The following is a 16,078-nucleotide window of genomic DNA, read 5'->3' as shown; positions in this document are numbered from 1 at the left end:
TATTCATGTACTATGTATATATTGATTTCTGCGTGCATTTTACTAATTCCAGTTTACTTTGGATAGTTATTGACAATTATGAGACATTCGTTTTGGAATAGTTATAGTTTTATCATGTTGGTTGAGTTAGTGAAGCTCCATATGGGACAAACATATGTTATATGTCTTAGTACTGCTTTATATAGTATACATTTATTTCTAGTGAATAATTTAGATTTTTTATGGATGCATAAATATGGATAGATTTTATATATTATTTTCTTTACATTTTATAATTTTGATTTTTATTTTTACTAATTTATTTTAAAAAGTGATCAATTAAATTATTTTTATTTTACTATTAATAAATATAGTATTTGTTATTTAGATAAAATAATTGTATCTTTGTCAAGTCTCAACACTCCTTTATTTACACTTTAAATTTCCACTGTTTCAACCAACCTGCCCACCTTGTTTCGGCCATCGTAACTATAGATTCACAGCCTCACGGATGTGAGATTGGATGATTATTAAACATTTTTGCAGGCTGATCTATCCAGGTCTAATGAAATTATTCAAATTAATCTATTTATGTCACTATTTCATTTAAATACAAATACTTTTAATTGTAATTAATCTAAACATTAATATCACTCACTTATCTAAAGTATGAATGATGTATACAGTATATCAAGCTAAAGACTAATGTCACTCATTTATTGTGTATCACTATATACATCATACATCCTGTTGATAAGTAATTGATATTAATGTTTAGATTAATTGCAATTAAAAGTATTTATATTAAAATGAAATAGTTACATATATAGGTTAATCTGACTAATTTTATTAGACCTGGGTAGAAAAACCTGCAAAAAGTTTTAATAGTTGAATGTGAGGCTGTGAATTGATAGTTAAGATTATCCTTGTGGATGACCAGGTTGGCCGAAACATTTAACATTTAAAATATTAATAAAGAGTGCTGAGACTGAATTGGATACAATTTATTTTATTTAAATAATAAAACTGTCTCGAACATGTTATAAGAATATGCATATAGTATTTGTCATATTTAGATTATGTTTTGGCTAATTAGATATTTTTAAACTGTAAGCTAACTAAAATTTTAATGTTAACTATAAATTTCTTTTCAGGTGGCCAAATTGAAACAGCTAGAAAAGTCATATGCTGAAGTCCTCCGCCTCGGAAGGCAGCATGCCAATAGAAAGTAACCACCCTACCTCAACTCAACTACCTTCCAACTCCTCGCCTATTTTCCCTCTTTTTGGAATAATTCTTTGATTCGTAATTTTCTTGATGTTTGTCTTTTGAATAGTATGAGAAACTTTTGCTCACGCAGCGAATATAGGGATTTCTTACCACTTAATTTATTGGTAACTTAAAAAAAAAAAAAGTCCAAAAACATTTAACTTTACATCTATTCATATTGATTGCATAAATTGTATAAATTTATTTTAATTTTTTTTTTAAATTAGTATTTCTGTTTCTGTAATATGTTTAAATTTATAATTTTATTCAAATATCAAAAATTTATAACATACTACTCATGTAACGTATGTTTACGAGTTAAGCTAACAGAAAAGAGGTCATCATAAAACCGAATCGGTTGTTTTAATGTTTAGACTATACCAGTTGAAATTATATAAATATATAATATATATCATGTATACATAGGATAAATGATAAGTTACTATTATAATGAACAACCAAAGGATAATTGTACCGTGTCAAGAACATTCCTTACTCTTTTCGAGTTGTATAATTGTATTTACAATTATTTTGTATAGTTTTTTTTCTTTCTGTATGTTTTAGTTATTTTTTTTGTCTATTTATTTGTATATTTGTTTCTCTTTGATATGTGTTATTAATTGTGGGAGGAATTAGATTACTATATAGAAAAAAATATATCCATTAATATTGGACCATATTGGTAAAGTGTTCACTTCTTTTAGTAACAACACTTTTATATAATTACTTATCGAATAATGACTCTGACAGACTGTAATTTCTTTTTTTGATTTTTAATTGAACTATAATTAATTCATTCACTTATTATTATCTACAATGATATATAATACATGGCTATACATACGTGCACACATGTCTCCAGTTATAACAGCATGTTTACATGTGTAAATATGTATGTGATGTATATATATTTATAAATAATATGTAATTTAATTCCTTAGATGTTTAAATTTATTATCGGCTCAAGGGAGTTTATAAATAAAATGTAAAATATTAAATTTTAGGAAATTTATGAACATTTAAATAACAGATGTGCAGTGTATAAATATTGTTCTAATTGGATATGTAATTTATCCATGTCGACATATATATATAAACATATATATTTGTAAAATTTAAATGTTTGAAAATATATGTGCCATTTAAATTTTGTTAAAGTTTATGTATTTATCCCCTTATACAACATCACTTCTCCTAAAGCACTCTATTAGGAAACCAATAATTCAAAAAATCAATCATCTCAACAAGTGATAAAGCAATATTTTATTTTTTATATTATCTTTTCACTTTCTTGAGACTGATCTTAATTGAAATAATTTTTATCCAAGTTAAGTTTCAAAACAATCTTTATAATTTCCAAATGTATATAAAAAGTCCAATTTTTCGGCCTATTCGGCCATCCTCACGAACAATCTTAAATATAAATTTACACCTCACACCCAATAATTCAAAACTTTTTGCAGGCTATTTTGCCCAGGTCATTAATTTCAGTCAAATTACCCTATTTTTTCTCTCTTCCATTAAATTTTAAAACTATTAATTACAGATCAAGTCAAGACCATAATCACTTTCTTATCACTCAATATTTTTTACGACACAATATATTATAAGAAACTGATAATAGTGTTTAGTTGATCTGTAATTAAAAGTTTCATAAATTAATAGAATAATGACAAAATAGGGTAATTTGACTGAAGTTAATGACCTGGGCAGAGTAGCCAGCAAAAAGTTTTAAATTATTGGATGTGAGGTGAAAATTTATATTTAAAACTTGAGGATGACCAAATTGGCCAAAACATTGGACTTTTAAAGATATTATAAAGAGTGTTTTGAGACTTAACTTGGATATTTTAATTTCGCTGAACGAACCAATAAAAGATATTTATTTATACAATTGTTGAGAGCATAAAGGATTTTAAAACCTTCAAAATTTTATTCTAATCTCTGTTGTAATTTAATTTCAAATTAAATTTTTCAGTCTATTTAAAATTTAAGGTTTTTTGTTGGCTGTTCCAAACTCAGTGGATGGTGTCTAATTAATTAGTTTGTCGTGCTCTTAAATAAAATTCTACCTCTAGTATTATATTCTATTATTTTTTTTTCCATAAAATATTTCAGAGTACTTTTTTTATTTTATAAAATAATATTTTTATAAAACAACAATAAGTCAATATCAATATCCCAATATGTTATCTTAATTCTGTTTGATAATTGTTACCAATTACAATTTTTTTTATTTTATTGTATATGTGTGTCGTCAATATGTTATTACTAATGTATTAAATCTAATTAGTATTAAAAGGCAATATACTCTTAGAACATGGAGTCTGTATATTGAATCAATTAACTGCTCTCAATAGTTACTATTATATTATTTGGAACTGGAACGGTTAAGCAGACCTATTAACTGCTATCAATAGTTACTATTACTATTATATTATTTGGAACTGGAACGGTTAAGCAGAACTATTATGCTGGCAAAACTGGAACTAAAAATATGCACTTATTACATTCCTTATCAATCATGAGTACAATAGATGGGGCACTTGGTGAACTCAAATGTTAAAATTATGCATTTGTAAAAATAAAGCCTTTAAGAAATATATTTATTTCATACACAATAAAAAATATCTAAAACTGTTTATTTTGTAAGCAAGCAAATCATCCAAAACATCTCTTCATTTGCACAAGTGTAACAAACGCCTTAATACAGTTGATAATGAACTGCAAAAAAAATTCAATTCATAACTAACTTTGAAAACATATTATTAAATATAAGATAAAAATATATCAAACAGTGTTACCTACCGCTGCAAATGTTTGCCTGTTCAAAAGGAAGATGGGTGCTCTGTATGCTGTGACATGGATATCTTTGCTGGAATTGTTAATGACCATTTGGAGCATATCTGCATTTGTCTTATCCATTTCAAACCAAGGGACATCGTATGCCACAAACGCGATCCTTTGTGCCTGTACAAGAACATCATTGTTATGCAAATCTTAAAGATAACTTGATTATATGAAATTAATTTCTAATAACATTTACAATTTAATTCAATTCAATTAACTTTCTTTATTATAATTATGAGAGATAGTTGACCTTGGATGATGAATGAGGAGTAATAAAATAAGTTAATCGAACTTATTTGTGTTTTTCATTGACCGCACCCCAACCATCTTCTCCTCATTCTTTCTTTATTATAATTTATACATTACAACGTTTCGGGGCCATCATCCCATCATCAGGCACTCTACAATACAAATTACCAGATAGCATACTATGCATACAACAATACTACAACATTTACCTTAAAATTATCATTTCTTCCATTTCTAATTATGTTAATTTATCATTAAGTTTTCCTCATTTAGTCTTAAATATATATAATTCACTATATTCATTATTCCTTTCTAGTGATTTTAAAATGATAATTTAATATAAAATTAAGATGAAAACTAATTAAATTAAACATTATGTTAACATGACTTAAAGATTATACTGATGATGGGGTGATGGCCCGAAACGATGTAACATATAAATTAAAATAAAGAAAGTAAGTTTGGAAGATTAATTCACTTCAACTCATTAAATACATGCACAACTCGTCCAGTAAATCAACTTAAAATATTAACATTTTCAATTTGTGGTTGCTTGTTTTTCCTCATGATCTCTGGCTAATAAAACCATTAAAACTTTTATTTTTCACGAATTTATGTACCATTGCAACAAATTTGAACTCCCCATAAATAAGTACTTAACTGACTTATGACATAAACAAATTTGGTCTGATATTGAATCGTAAAAGTTGTCTTATAAATGATGAATAAAAAGCATGAAGTTTAAGATTCTTGTTAATAAGATAAGATTCTATGATATTCAAACTCCTTCTCTGAGAAGTTAAAAGTTTTTATTTAAATAGTTATTCATTGAGGCCAGTAGTATATTTGTAAATTATCCAGTGTGGGAATGCTTACCACCTTCCCCACCCCTTCACAAGGTGGTTTCCAAAGTGCTCACCGATTTTTAGCCTTAAGGTCTGTGTGTATTTATTCGACAGCTATTTAAAATCATTGAAACCAATTCAGCTGTTGTTGAGTTATAACTTGAGAAAAAACACAGGTCGCCTATTAATATATAGGATTTTTGGAAAAAGCAGAGTGGGAACGCAGTTCCTACACGTTCTTGCCCCATCACACCACTGATTGAGACTGCTGTATATGATTCATGATATGAAAATAACTTCAGAAATCTTCCATTAAAGAATTGATTAAAAAAGGTCTTGATATTTTTTTAAAAAAAGTTGGTTTATCGTTTTCTTTAAACTGAAAGAATTCATTTTTAAATTAAGGAAGACATGGAATCCCCATATAAGACAGGAAACTGCTCTTCAATTCCGACTATTATAACATTTACTAGACAAACGGTCTAAATTGGCAATCCATTACAAAAGACTGATCTACATGACTATTATAAGGCCTATCTGGACATACCAAGTTGTGCTTTGGCGCTCCACTAAACCATCAAATTCCTCCCGATTCCAATCCTTACAGTCCAAAATCCTCCGTAAAATCCTTAATGTTCCTTACTTTGTCTCAAATCAAGTCATCCATCAGGACCTCAATGTTCCATATGTTGCCGATTTCCCCAGAAACAGATACCAGTCCTTCCATGATAAACTTCCCAACCACCCTAATCCATTTATTTCTAACCTGGCTTCTCCTTCATTACCCAATAATCCTTCCAGGCGTATGAAAAGAAGATGGCTTCGAGATCTTCTCTAGAAATGTTATTGGAGTTCTATCAATGGGTAGATTCTCCACATGTCACCAACAGCAAATTTACTTGTTATATATATTTTTATACAGTTGTAAATAACAATGAATAAATTAAGGAAACATTTTTAAGGACTAGCAAAAGGATAGTTATTGAGGCCATGACCTTGAGAAGGTTAAGGACACAGCAAACTCAAGTCATAAGCTGTGCCAGTTCAAATCCCTTTTGAGGGTTCTTATTTCTTGGTAGACCAATGGAATAAATGTCAACCCTCTCACTCTGATCTTATTAATCAAGACTGTAAATATCTGAATAATATGAATTCCAGTGTAGCAACTTCGCTACAGTTTACTGGATACCACTGTTATAAGCCATCTAGTACAATCTAGCTGTCAACTTGATCATCACACAAATAGCATATATTGATATATGTATTATTTCTTATATATACTTTAATTTCACATATGTAACAACCATTTTATATATAGTAATATTCAAAAATGTTTTATTTTAATCAATAAAGATTACAATTGAATCTTCTGATCCACTAAGAATGAACGCCTTATATGTAGCAGTGCGACTTTCCCCTTCAGGGAATTCTCCTTCTTGAGTAACTTTGTACATAGTGGATCAGTACATTCTAGTGCGATTTTTGGAAATGTATATTGAACTTATATTTCACTCTGCTTTCTTTGGATCTCTCATCCTTCCTATATATTTTCTTCCTTTCATAAGGACCTTCAGATAGTAACTGTAGGACTTGTTTTCTCCTTCATGACTATAGGCTAGTCTTCTATAGAGTGAAAGTTTCTTCCTGCAAGGATCTACTACAAGTACTTATCCCCTTCACAACCAATAAGCTGGTTGAGCATGATGTTTGAGAATGTTGAGGATTCAAACTCAGTTTCCAAGTTAACGATAAAACATATCAAACTAGTTCTTCTTCAGCTTCAGGGATATTTTTAGTTAAAGCTTTCTGTAAGAGCTCTATAAAGTACTGCTAAGTTTTCACAAGCATGCCTAAAAACTCATAATATAGAAACCTTGGTACAGAGATCTTCAGCTGTGTTGGACAGTAAAAGCATGAGAAGTACAGTCACCAAGACATAACTGCCAACACCAATAGACTGCATGACATTACCACTGTCATTCTGTAATCATAAATCAAAGTTATATGGTTAGAAAATGGCCAGACAAGTGATTAAAAATTACTTTATCTCAATTATATCCATAATCAGTAATGATTCAAGAAACTATTTGAAAATATAACAATAAAGAACTAACCTTACAAAAACAGTAAGAATGTCTAATGTTTTAAAACTAGTTTTTATTTAACAAATTTTCCAAAACAAATAAAAAAATCAACACATTCTGAGAAGAGAGAACTTATTTTTGTAACATTTTGTAGTAGTAATATTTTGTAGTTAGTAATATTTTTGTACAGTCAACAAAGGGTTTTCTGAAGAAAAAACATAAAGTGAAAATTGTCGATGTTTTAGAGAAATTTTACAATTAATAATTTGTAGAAGAAAAATTAAACAAAAATGTGCTAAAGAAAAAAATGATGATGAAAGATGGTTGGGGATGCGGTCAGTGAAAGAATACACCAGGTTGGTAAGTTCTTTACAATTTATTTCTTTTTCTCATCTATCTTTTGACACCTTCTCCTTCTCTAATCTTCTCTTATTATTTCTTCCTTAGTCACGTTATTAATTTAGGATCACCACATCTTATTATTGTCATATTTACAAATTACTCCTTTTGTCTTATATTTTATTTTTTTCATTCTAGTATTTGACTTAGATATTTCATTAGGTACATGTATTTTCTTCCTCATTTTTATATATTGTAATATTCAAAAATTATTTAAAATAAAAAAAAGGAATTTTATAGTTTTCTGTTATTCTCGTATCTAAAATATAGATTTGAAGATGACAAGGTCAAATATAAAGATTAAATATTAAATAAATATGAGAATTTTTATTTTAAATTTTATAGAATATTATAGACTCTTAATCTCAGGGCAGATGTCTAGGCAATCAGAACACTTATTGTTAATAATACTTAATTAAATTAATATATATTTTTACAATGTATTTGAATTTTAGGTAGAACAAAACTAACCAATTTCTTAGAATCTTCTTTTGATGATTTTCTAAACAAACTAATACTGACTGTTGCCAATCTTTCAGTAAACAAACACTAAGGAAACAAAGCATTGGTTCTCTTACAGTTTTTTACTCACTTCTCATCCACCGAAGTGTGTTGTTTGGCGATCCAAACAAGGAGTCCCTTATTCTTCTTGGGTGACTCTTCGATGTCCTCCTTTTCAAGATGTCAACCTTGAGCCAGACAAAAGATGAATGAGGACCTCCTCATCCAGGAACATCATTTCCCGCCCGTGCCTAATGATCGTATGATTTCCTTCATGAATAATTTTCTTTAATATTTATTCTTAACTTCTATTTTTTTTTTAATGTACTGTAATTTCAATTATGATGGGAAGTTAAAATAAAGTTTTTAAAATATTTGAATCTGCTCAACAAGGCCGCGATTCAACGAACTTTGGCAAGACGCCCCTTCTTTGCTTTGATTGGTTAACTTTCTTTTTGGTTTAACAAGGCAAATGAACAATATTGAAACGATAAATAAAATAAAAACATATTAAGAACCCTTTATACATAAAAATATATTATTTACACAAAAAGAGGATATTACAATATATTTCCTAACTAGATTTTCTCATTCATATTCATATTAATTTACTCCTTTTGTCTTATATAACTTTTATCTTGTTATTTTACTTACATATACGTTTTTTTTTTTCCACTTTTTTCATTATTTTATTTTAAATGATTTTCCTTTTGTACATATATTTACTAACTTGATTTTCATATGTACTTTATTTTTGTTCTTTCCTCTTTCTTAATTTTAATATACTTATTCTCAAATAGCCGCTATCTTCTTATAATATTTAGACTACCCTTGTCTTTCAACACTATTTATGTATCTATAATGTTTGTTATTTTCTTATTATATAATCGTTCTATAATTTAGTTTATTTATTTATTTTTTTTCTTAGCCCTGATAGAGGCTTGAAATTTTGGTCGAAATGTTGGCACTGATAAATAAGTTTTACTTATTTGTGTTCATCACTCACTGCACCCCCAACCTTTATTTTTTCTTATGACCCCTTTCTGGTCATTTCTGACATACGGGAGGGGGGGGAGTTACGTATAGGGTACCTCCCTACTCTAACACTATGGTGGAAAGTCAAGTTTTAATTGTATTTATAATTAACTGAAGATATGAGTAGAAGAAGGTGTTATGTTACAAAAATATGAATCTGATAAAAATTTAATGTTTATTTACTCCTACAATACAATATTGTAGGTATATAATATTTTAAATCTTCCACAATTTAATGGAAGATCGCTAATTGACTGTGTGTATTATTGATAAATGGAATATGGTCCGGGTGTGGTAAAAAAAAACTCAAATAGTGACAAATATTTTAATGAGCCAACGTTTCGCTCCACGCTCCAGGGCTTCATCATTTATATGTATTGTATCCCATTATTTGACCTTATTTTTTCTTTGTTTTCTAACTGTGTTCATTTAAATTTTTTTTATATTGTTACATATTTCTTCTCCCCCTCTATTATGTATATTATCATTTATTGTTTACCTCATTTTAATATTTTTCTACACTGTTTACTTTAAAATTATTTTCAAATGAGACTTACTTAACTGCCATCCCCACTCCACCCAATACAAATGGTTCACTCTGACTTTGACTTCTGTCAAAACAGTTATGAATTCTGTCTCGTTCATTTTCGTATTTTTTTATTTTAATTTTATTCTTATCCCCCTTTTCATCTCTTAGTTTGTACTTTCTTTTATATTTCTTATTTTTATCTGCTAATATTTCCGTTTCCATTTATTATTTATATACCTTTTATTTTTCTGATTTATTTTCACATTTCATTTCATACCCTTGTAATTTTCCATTAACTTTTTTACTTATTTATTAAATAAAACCACAAATTGTATCCAATACTGTCTCAACACTTTATTTCTTATTAGTCCAACGTTTCGGCTATTCCAGCCATCTTCAAGGACATCTTTAATACAAATCTTCTCCTCACATTAATTTATAATTTTAATTGCAGGCTATTCTGCCCAGGTCATTTTCTTATTTTAATTTCAAACCTCTTTATTTAAATTTTAAAGCCATTAACTTTTCTTTTTCTTTATAAAATTATCCACAATATATAATACACCACCATATAACAAACTATTTATATTTACTTATATTATTTGTAGCCCTAACAAAGCCATGCAACGTGTGGTGAAACGTTGGCTCATTAAAATAGTTGTTACTATTTAAGTTTTTTTTACCGCACCCTGACCATTTATTAATGTAATTATTACATAAGGAATAAATTAAATTTATTCCATTTATTAATATACACAATTTAAGTTTTAGTAAAAATAAATCAAGGATGTTCTTAGAAAGGCTATATTTATAAAACATTTATTCGGCTATAGTCACCATTGTTTGGGTAAAGAGACCACACACAACTATTCCGATGACGTTGAGGTAATATATGATGACAACTGGAGAAAATATCCTCACTAACTCTTGAATATTTCTGAAATTCACATTTACATTAAATCAGTAGCTCAAGTGAACTAATATAATTTTAGTTTATTATAAGCTATTTAATACTTTTAGCTAAATTTGATGTTTTTTCTTTTAAGAAGAATGCAAAATGGAAATGTAATATTAAAAATGTCCTGCTTCGAAGTATGAAAGGATATTGCTATTTTGTTGAAGTATGTGTCACTTTTGGAATAATATTTCTTAATACCTTTCTGTACTTCTCTCAAGGAAGCAGCTCAACTATTTGTATGCTGCTTATAGTAAAATTGAAGGCGTTAATGGATCATGTTAGTGCATTATGTTACAAATAGTAAATTTTAAGAAAACAAGGTTCAATATTTTTTTGTCGGAGCTTGTTATGTTTTGAAGTGTATACACTCCTTCTACATCTAGCATCTCAGTTATTAATTGGATTTTTAGGTTAGAGTACCTCACACTAGCTAGTTAGATAGGTACCTATCCTCTTCATCCATACTAAAGATTCAAAAAATCGAAAAATGTTACATAGCCCCTTCATCCACTTACTCCTTCAATTATTACAAATCTGGTGGATTTGTATTACAGATCTGGATCACTGTTTCAATAGCGATACCTCATCGCTAAAAAAAAAAATTGGTATCGACATCACTATTTGTACACTAGATCTAGTACACTAGATTGGCTTCATGGATAATGAACAAAAAAAATAAAACAATATTTTTTTTAAATACTCAATTTTGGCTGGCTTCCTTGGGTCTCTATTAATATTAACTTAATGTTAAGGTACCACTTGTTAGATAAGGATTCATTCAAACTATCGATTTTTGACAATATATAACTCTCTAAATATTCAGAAGATTTTAACATGCAATAAAGTAATGGTACCACCTATATCCTCGTGCCAAGAATATCAGCAAACTCATACGTTGTTTTTGTCTTATGAACCTAGTAACTACAAGTAACAACTTCAAAGACATTATATTGACACTAAAGCTGCAATACCTAAACCTCAAATTTTTTATACCATTTAAAGATGAAAATTAATGCTCCATTCTAGAGACATCTATAAAGAATTCTAGAAGTTAGGAAAGATTATATTGGCTTACTACAAACCGTTGGTTGAGATGAAATGTCTTTGTAGAATAATGTGTTGATTCTTTACTTTTTTTTAACATACCATAATCGAATTTCTGAAAATTTATTCTTATTCTTTTCAGGAATTTATTCCCTTTTTTAAATGCTTTAAATGCTAATATTTATTCATTATGTCATCCGAACAATATTTCGGGCTCTTCTGCATATCAAGTTCTAAAATAAAAACATTTACAATCAACACTTTTATTTTATTTTATTTATTTATTTTAGTACGTGTACCTGTCGATTCGTGTGTTTTAACTTATTTATACCCTTACCTTCTTTATTTATTAAATTATTTTATTATTATTATTTTTTAAAATCTATGTATTATCTGCTGTGACTATTATTTCTCTGGTTTGATCTCACATTGCTGTCTAATAGTGAATTCGTTTAATGGGTTACTGAAGAGGATCTGAGAGGGTGAATTGGGGAGAGTGAATTTGTCGATCAAATGAAATAAAAATCATGAAATAGAAAGAAATAGTGAAATGGAAGGAACAAGAAATATATTGAATAAATTGAAATATTTGTATTTAGTGTGTAGACTGGAATTGATTGTAAAAGGAAACTGTGAGGGAAAAGAAAAACTGTTTTCTTCCTTTTTATTATATCATGTAAATATATGTAATTTATATATGTTCGATCACGGATTGATAAGTATGTTGTGTAATGTAGCAACCCGATGTATTTGGGCAGCATGAAGAAATAAAGCATTTTTCTCTCTCTAACATACAGTTACAATCAACAGATTTTAATAATTTCCTCGGTATGATTCTTATTTTATTTTACCATACAATTATTTGTGGACATTTGTCATCTTAATTGAAATAACCGTGTATTAATTTAAATTTATTGTCATTCTATGTTAATAAAATGATAATAATCACTTGAAATAAAAATAAATTTTCAAATGTAAAAACATTTTTAGACAGTGGATTTTGGAAAACGGCACTAATGAAAAAGAAATGAAATAAGGATTTAAAAAATAGGACTTATATTCAGGTTGGAATTTATAAAAAAGTTTTGATCAAGGTGACTAATGTTCCCATACCAATAGTAAGGTAAGGATAAATTAAGAATAACTAGGAAATTATTAAAATTAGTTTAATTTAATTAACTATATTAATAATAAAACTGTTGATTGTAAATGTTTTTATTTTAGAACTTGATACGCAGAAGAGCCAAACTATTGTTCAGATGACATAATGAATAAATAATTTTAAAAAAGGTAAATATAGGTATAAATTCCTGAAAAGAAAAATAATAAAGTTTTAACAAAAAAACTCCTTGGAACTTAAGTTGTTGGACTACAACTGATTATTTACATTTAAGTATTGTTGATTTTTTGGGACTTAGTGTTATCACAGCTTAAGCGTGATAAAATTAATGTGCAATTAATAATATTAGTTAATGAGCAAGGCTGAAGTAATACTTTTACTACTAACCTCAGAACTTCCTGGTGAAGCCCTATCCACTGAATGAGTATCTTTCTGTTCCAATCGTTACTTTCGATGAGGAACTCTTTTTGTAAGTTTTCCAGCGATGTCGAGAGGTACTGGAGAAAGGACGACTGAATCCTGAATAGCGCTAAGAAGAGGCAGTCGTTGACACCCTTCTTAGAGCAGGATATAGCGTTGCTGATCGCAAGGACCAGAGCGACCAGCTCGTAGATACCGGCCTTCTTGTCGTCGAAGGGGCTGGTGATGGGGAGCGGCTGCTCGCAGCGGTACCTGCCCGCGATGCTGTTCATGACCGGGACCGACAGGCAGTAGAGAACGGGGCAGAAGAAGCTGAAGAGGATGGTGTTTTTGGTGAGGACGGCAATGGCCGAGGAGTCCTTGAGGTAGAGCTGGTGGAGGGAGTGCCCTCGGTTCAGCCCGCTCCTCAGGAGTGCCGCTGCCAGCCGATCCGTGTTCTCGGTGATGTTCTGGAGCCTGTGGCCGAAGAGGAAGTGGTAAAAGGTCACCAGGAGGCTGCAAGTGTACAGTGAGATCCCCACTCCCAGTGCGCACAGCTCCTGCGTCCTTCATAATTAGTCTTTTGAATTCACGATTAATAAATATTCTTGAATATTACTTGTGTTCCATTGTAATATTTAAAGTGGCTAATAAATGTGATGAATTTATACTTAAATTGAAAAGTGAAATACAAATTTCAGTAATAAGGCCACCCTATACTCGATAAGTAGTGAATAAAAAACAAAAGACCATTTAATGTGGGCCAATGTTCAGTCCCATCTTGCAGGGCTCTATGGAGGCTATCTTAATGAAGCCAACTGAAAGAATGATATAATTTAGATATCATATAATTGTCACTCAAAGAAGATTCTTTCACTTCAGCTGGACTTTTCGGAAAGTCCTGCGGAGTGGGTTGAATCGTTTATATACTATTTTGTCATATCACCTGTTAGATAATGATTTTTTTTCAATCGATTCCTCAGATATTTAGGAGGTTTGAACATATAACAAAGTAATACAACCTATGTCCTCTTGGACATAATAGGGTTAATAACAATAAAATGTTAATAAAATTAAATAGCATCAAGGTAAACTTGCTAAATGAGGAGGCTGTAAGAGTATCGAAAACTAAACCAATGGTGCAATTATAGTGTTTTTGTTAATTCTGAATAACGAATAAAATCAGTCTTTTCATTTGGCTTAATAAAAACTATAGAAATATGATTATAATGAATTAGTTCTGTTGCAACTTACCCCACTTGTTATACTACAAACGTCTTGGTACAACAATATAATCCAAAAAATATTAAGTACTTTAGGCATAAAAAATAAAAAATCTTAGAATTTGAACGTATACCTAAAATTCTGGAGATGGCAAATCCTTGGATTTTTTACACTGGTTCCCTCATTTACCACCAATTGGTGGGATATGGCATCACTTTTTGTATTAGATCGGTTTCATGGGTAATGAACAAGAAGAACAATATTTTTTTTAAAAATAAAGATTATTAAAATAAAGCTGTGAATTTACTTTTTTTTCTTAATTTCTGAAAGTTTCTTTGGGCCATCCGTAGCTCAGGTAGCTAAGGCGCAGGTCTTAGTAATCTGAGAACTGCGGGCGGCGCTGGTTCGAATCCAGCCTGGGGAGTTGACTTTTTTCATTAAATGGCGGTCTCACAAAATGAAAAAATTAGCTCCCCACCATAATTAGAATAGGTTGGCTACCTATAGATACCTCCCCCCGCAAGTTAGAAATGACCAAGGGGGTAATAAGAAAATTTCCTTGGAGTTTCTATTAATATAAACTTATTTTTCATTTTCCACATTCAAAGAAGAGCTTCTTGTCACAATACTAATACTACCTGTTAGATAATAGTACAAGAGCCGAAGATGAGAAAAAAGTCAGTTATCTCACCCCAATTTTTGATTACTTTAATGAAAACTATGTATAATTACTCGTCAAAATCAATGAGTCTGCTAAGTATAGTTAGGAGGGAATAAAAAATGGCGGCTGTTTCAAAACGTTAAAAAAAAGTAATTTTTAATTCTGAGCTCTATATCTTTAAAATTACCAACAATAGTAGAAAACCTAAGATAGCTTTATCTAAAGTAGAGTAAATTTTCTAAAGTTTTCGAGATACAGTTTTTTAAAAAGCAACATTTCATAAAAAATGCACTGAGAAATGAGTAGTTAGTGAATTATAGAACTAACATAACTTTTTTCATTATATTATTATTCTAAAAGCCAAACGTTGGCTGATACTATATTGGAATAAGAAACTGTTCTGGTACTTACATCGAAAGCTAATTTTCCCTGGATCGTTGTGTAGAGGTAACACCAGAGCATGTAGAGTGCAATGGCAAGCATCAACAAGTCGTAGAGGAGGTAAGGAATCCTCAAGAGCTTGGAAGGCTTCTCGATCCACGGCGTTGGCAGGCCGCTTAGCCGTAGTCCTCGGATCAGTGTTCTGGAAAAAAATTAATATTTCTAATGGAAGGAGGAGATCAGAAGGACTCACTTCAAAGAGATTAGAATTTATTAATTATGTAAACATGTCCGCAGCGTGAATAATATAACTAAATTGTAACAATTGCAGGATCGTGAAGAACCTAGATATCGATTAATTTTAGCAAACCCTACATAGATATACATAACAAAAGAGCCGGGGAGAAAAAAAGGCAGTTTGTTTGTTTGGTTGTTTGGTGGCGCCAAACTTCATTGGTCATCAAAGCCATTTATATTTTATTTAATTTTGCTAATATTCGTTAAATTTTATTTATTTTTAATTTTTTTTTTAATTTTTTTTTTTTTTTTTT

General features: G+C 29.6%; 2 protein-coding genes across 7 annotated transcripts in view; one reads left to right on the top strand and one right to left on the bottom strand.

Moving 5' to 3' along the window:
* centrocortin (cerebellar degeneration-related protein 2-like) overlaps window positions 1-2,399 on the top strand; it is a 225,590-nt gene extending 223,191 nt beyond the window's left edge. For all 6 annotated transcript variants that reach the window (XM_014422516.3, XM_014422531.3, XM_014422525.3 and 3 more), the window contains one exon: window positions 1,134-2,399. In XM_014422516.3, the coding sequence (XP_014278002.1) occupies window positions 1,134-1,211 (78 nt within the window). In that variant the 3' untranslated portion in view covers window positions 1,212-2,399. The remainder of the gene's footprint in view (window positions 1-1,133) is intronic.
* Window positions 2,400-3,871: 1,472 nt separating this feature from the next.
* Window positions 3,872-16,078, bottom strand: part of LOC106681850 (odorant receptor 83a) — a 16,256-nt gene continuing 4,049 nt past the window's right edge. The window contains exons 2-7 of the mRNA XM_067049913.1: window positions 15,558-15,729; window positions 13,250-13,821; window positions 10,578-10,677; window positions 7,066-7,173; window positions 4,057-4,218; window positions 3,872-3,972 (exon numbers count right to left, since the gene is read on the bottom strand). Coding sequence (XP_066906014.1) covers window positions 3,910-3,972; window positions 4,057-4,218; window positions 7,066-7,173; window positions 10,578-10,677; window positions 13,250-13,821; window positions 15,558-15,729 — 1,177 coding nt within the window. The 3' untranslated portion in view covers window positions 3,872-3,909. The remainder of the gene's footprint in view (window positions 3,973-4,056; window positions 4,219-7,065; window positions 7,174-10,577; window positions 10,678-13,249; window positions 13,822-15,557; window positions 15,730-16,078) is intronic.

Source organism: Halyomorpha halys, unplaced genomic scaffold, assembly GCF_000696795.3.
Source record: "Halyomorpha halys isolate HHAL.00 unplaced genomic scaffold, Hhal_1.1 Scaffold21.1, whole genome shotgun sequence".
NCBI lineage: Eukaryota > Metazoa > Arthropoda > Insecta > Hemiptera > Pentatomidae > Halyomorpha > Halyomorpha halys.
This window is presented reverse-complemented; position numbering and strand designations above follow the sequence as displayed.